General features: G+C 37.7%; 1 protein-coding gene across 1 annotated transcript; it reads right to left on the reverse strand.

The window, feature by feature from the left end:
* Positions 1-468: 468 nt before the first annotated feature.
* Positions 469-1,923, reverse strand: LOC109238392. Its single transcript, XM_019404841.1, has one exon. The coding sequence runs from the start codon at positions 1,921-1,923 to the stop codon at positions 469-471; it is 1,455 nt and encodes a 484-aa protein (XP_019260386.1).
* Between the last annotated feature and the right edge of the window lie 3,354 nt (positions 1,924-5,277).

Consider the following 5,277-nt stretch of genomic DNA (forward strand, 5'->3'; position numbering starts at 1 on the left):
TTGCAGAATAGTAATACATCATCTGCAAAGCATAGATAGTTGAGCTGCAGCCCTTTACATTTGGTATGATAATCAAACCACTCTTGAATAGCCACCATTCTCATGATACGAGTAAAATAATCCATACATATCACAAACAGCAGTGGGGATATTGGATCCCCTTGTCCCAGTCCCCTTTTACCTTTTATGCAACCATACATGCCTCCATTGATTGCTAGTGTATATTGAGTAGTTGTGATGCACTTCATTACCCAACTTATGAACTGACTTGGGAAATTCAGTGCATATAGCATTTCTTCCACAAATCCTCATTCTACAGAGTCATAGGCCTTCTTAAGATCAATTTTTATAAGACAGCTCTTTGTAGTGTGCTTCCTGTTATAGAGTCTTACTAAGTCTTGACATATTAGGATGTTCTGAACAATGGATCTCCCTTCTACAAAGGCACTTTGGTTTTCAGAGATGATTTTAGGCAGTACCCTCTTTAGTCTTTGGCAAAGCATTTTTGATATCACCTTGTATATTGTATTGCAACAAGCTATTGGTCTGTAGTCTACACACATGATATCTATCATCCTTACTAGTGCCTAGTAGGGATGTATAGAATTCTATGAAAGTGGTAGCAACTTTTTCCATGTCTGTGACATTAACTCCATCAGCATCCTTTATAGAGAAGATTCTGTTGTTGTTTCTCCTTGCCTTAATGTTGTTGTGGAAGTATCTTGTGTTATGATCCCCTTGTTCTGCCCAAAGAATTTTACTCTTCTGCCTTAGATACCGATATCTAGCTTCTTCCCATCTGCTATATGCCCTTGCCAGTTCCTTCTCATGTTTATGTAGCTCATGATCTCTAGGATTTGCCTGGATTCTAGCTTGACATTCTGTAAGTTCCTGCTTTGCTTGGTCTGCTTTCTTTTCCACTTCACTAAATCTGTTCTTATTGATCTTCCCTAATACTCTTTTTAGTCTATTCAGCTTCCCCACTAGTTGGTATTGCTTGCAACCTGTTATCTTTACTTGCCAGCTTTCCTCTACTTTCTCTGAGAATTCTGGTGCCATACTCCATATATTAAAGTATTTGAACTGCTTCTCTTTCTTGTTCCCTCCTTTTTCCCAGCTGATAATTGCAGGACAATGATCATACAACCCTTCTTCTATATAATGGACTGTTGAAGCAGGGAGATTTGTTACCCAGTCACTGTTAACTAGTACTCTATCTATCTTACTCATTACCTTATCCTCCCCTTCTTGTTTGTTATTCCAGGTGAAATAAGCACCAGTGGACTTTAGATCATGTAGGTCACAAGTCTCTACACAGCTCTTAAAGTCCCTTATTTCAGTTACTGTGACAGGACTCCCTATCCTTTCCTCCTTATGTAGTACACAGTTGAAATCCCCCATTACACTCCATGGCCCTTGAACTTGGCTATAGAGTTTCCTTATCTCCTCCCATAGGTTTCTTCTAAGTGCCTGATCATCAAATCCATACACCACAGTTATGTGCATCATCTCATTCCTTCCTCCATGCTTAACTTGACAGTGAATTATTTGTGCAGTTACTGTTATTATATCAACCTCATAGATGTGAGGTTTCCATAACAACCAAATCCTACCCCTAGGATGCTTATGCAGATTTGTACTGAATGACCACCCAGTACAAAGATTAAGAGAGGCTTGTTGAGCCTTTGTTCTCTTAATCTTTGTCTCCAGGATCTCAAATAGTCCAGCCTTAACATTGTGCAGAAATAGGTTGACTTCTTTCTGCTTAGCTGTCCTATTTAGGCCCCTTACATTCCAGCATCCAATATTATCCATTAGGTAGGGGGTTGCCCCCACCCTTTTCAGTGTCATGACCCTTACTAGCTTGCTTATCTCCAGGGCTAGATGAGCTTGCTTCACTTCCCTTTCCTTCTGCATTTTCATCTCTGCTCTTTGTTAATACTGCATAAGAGTTCCCTAGTGACAGAGTCATCTCCCTTGCATTAATGAATGTATTGCTTTTTCCTTTCTTCTTTTGTTGCACCATCACCTCTATCTCCTTTTCTTTGTTCTTTCATTTCCTGCTTTATCTGTGCTCTCCTTACTCTGCTCCCCCTTATCCTCCATTTTCTGTTCATCTTGCTTTTGGTTTGGTTGCTCCTTTACTGCCTCCTTCTTCACATTTCTCATGCAGTCTTCTTGTTCATGTCCAAAATTATTGCATGTAGGACAATGCACTGGTTTCCATTCATACATTACTTGTTGCTCTATGATCTTCCCATATTCATTTTCAAACATGATCATTGAAGGATACTGTTGGTTAATTGATACCTCAACAAGTATCCTAGCAAATGTGAGCCTTTCCTTCTGTGATGTAGCACTATCTGCCTTCAATGGTTTCCCCACCATGCCTGCGATTTTTGTTAAGGCACTCCTCCCCCAGTATTTGATGTCCAATCCAATGAGTCTGATCCATATCGGAATCCTGTCAATAGTCTCCTTCTTCATATCAATATCCTGCTTCCAAGGCTTGATCACTATTGGCTTTTTATCGAACATTTGGACTCCTTCCTCAACTATTCTATTTTTGGCTTCTTCTGATTGAAATCTAACGAGGAACACACCTTTATTCACTACTACAACTTTATCAATACCTCTGTTTCCCCAGATTCTTTTGAAGTATCCTTCCATGACTGCTAGTGGGGGATTAGATCCCAGGACATAGCAGATCACTGCTGTTTTCCAGTATTCGACCTCTTCCTGGATGTCTTCAATGGTGATCTTCACATTTTGCTGTGTCAATTCCACACTACTCAATTCAAATCCTTCAGTTTGAGGAATTGGCCCCACTACCTTACTCCATGAGTTACCAGTTTTTTGCACTTCCCCTGCCTCTGTTTCCGCCATTGCTTCTTCTTCAACCATATTGGCCCATGAACTCTTCCCACTGCTTTGCATGTTACTGTTCCCACTTCTATTTGTCAATTTGCACTGATTTGGTGTTTGATCCATTGTTCCCTTCGCTAGATCCAGCGGAATGATTCCTTGTAGCACATTTATACTCTTTGTTTTTTTCGCGTCTGCAGATTGTGGTACATTTTGTTTTCCTCCATTAGTGATGTTGTTCTGCCATTGTTTCTCACCTGCTCCAGCTTTCGATTTCCTTCCCATGGTCAATTTTCACTGAGAGGAAATTTTCATTCTAGAGAGAGAAAAAACAAAGTCCTAAAACTAAGCAATTCTTCCATCCTAAAGTTATATTTGATCATCTTAGTGATGTCACAAAGAATCTGTTGCTTTTTAGAAAGAATCTGTTTCTAATTGTTTAACCTTTTTTTGTTCTAAACCTCATGAATTAATGAGTAACATTTTGTACTTGGACATTAAGAAACAAACTAAAGATTTTTTTTTGTGAACAGTTGTTATTTCTCTGTTGTGAGTAGTGCAAATTTTATAGTTCTTGCTGAGGTAACTGATATCAGTTGTAGCCCATGAAAGATTGCTAAAGTTGTTCTGAGGAAATTGAATACTTAGCTGTTAGCAACAGTAATGGACAGTGATCAACTAAGTTAGTAGGCTATTTTCATGAATCTCCTGAAAAGAAATGAGTTCTCTTGTTTCTGGTTTAGCTTAAAGGTGAGTCTGCTTCTTGTAAATTATGTGATTGGATTGAGGACTTGCAACTCTTTTTTTTGGTAATCTTTCAGAAAAACACTAATCATTATGATGTCTTGACAATGTGTTCATTTATTGAGCCATTATCAAAGATTTGTATTTGTGTAACTTGATTACTCCTTTATAATTCTTTTTGCCTTTCAGAATTGGCGGCCCTTTGAAATTAGTCGCCAGATAAAAACTAGTGAACTATTATGTCTATCCCACTCTATGTGGCTTCTTTTGCTATGTATAAACAGCAAGCTGCCCCAAGTTCCCACTTCAATAATCAAGCTGAAGGGATTAATTTCACAAATTTTTTGAATATTATCGCTTTACTTTCGACTATGTGAAATATTTTAGGGATGCATGGCCACTGAAATTGTTGATTATCACAAAGTAGGGCAAAAGTTTGTATTACATTTCAGCTACCAAACTTATGTAATAGAAGATATTTTCAGTCTTTCATGACACCTAAAATCTAGTTTAGTGATGTTAGTTATATGCAACAAATGAGTCAATGACCTTCCAAATTTTTCTGGAGATCTTCTTTTATCTTGTTTAACTGTTCCTTCCTCTTTATTTGGGGAGATCATCTTGTTTAACTGCTGACGTGTGTTGGTTTGGGGAGATCATCTCCCCCCCCCCCCCCAAATGCCAATATAAGTAGAGGCCAACACCATTTAGAAATTTCAGTACTCAGTTTTCTAGCTTGAAGTGGTAGTAAACTCGTCAAGTGTTCGAGCCTTGTAATAGTATAAATTTAACGATTTACAGAGAATGGTTTTGATAGATTTGATGTGATTAATTGATGGGAATCGATTGAATGGAATGATGAGTGAAACTACCTTGTTAATTTATAAATGATTGATAGCTACTGCATTTTTATGTAGGTTTGATCCTCATAAGCCAGTTATTGAAGGCATTGCTAGTTGCATTCATAGTAAATTTGAGCTGGCTAAACCTTCTTGGAAGAAATTCCCACAACCTACTCGGGATATGTGGTTTGAAGAATTCAAGGTAAGGATGTTTATAATATGATTCATGTTCAAAAGTTGGTGTGTAAGTTTATAAGACTGATTCACATTTTATTTTGATATGTGCTGTGTTATAAAATGCTACAGAAAAAATTTAGATGGCTCCCTCACTATAATGATGTTATACGACACAATTTTGAGTAAAGGGCATCTTCAAGAATGACCCAATTTTTCCAAGATGTTAGAAAGGACTTGTCTGTGAAGCCAAATTGGATGGGTGATGCCGTATTCAAGGAGATGAAGGAGCATTGGGAGTCTTCTCAATTTAAGTTAAAGTCGGAACAAAACAAAAAGAATCGCGATGCAAATGCAGGTGTCTCGGTTCATACAGGCGGTTGTATACCTCATCGCGTAATTTGGAAGAGATTGGTAATAAGTAGTTCCATTTTAATTTTTTCGTTCTAGTAAATGGATCATATAAATGTTGATAGCATACACATCTTTCTTTAATTACAGAAGGAAGCTACTGGAAAAGATCCTTCATTTCCAGAATTTTATTTTCGCACTCATCGAAAGGAGAAAGATAAAAGTTGGGTAAATGAGAAAGCTGAAGCTGCTTATGTAAGTCTTCATTCTACAACATACATACATACATACATACATACAT

The sequence above is a fragment of the Nicotiana attenuata genome, unplaced genomic scaffold (assembly GCF_001879085.1).
Source record: "Nicotiana attenuata strain UT unplaced genomic scaffold, NIATTr2, whole genome shotgun sequence".
NCBI lineage: Eukaryota > Viridiplantae > Streptophyta > Magnoliopsida > Solanales > Solanaceae > Nicotiana > Nicotiana attenuata.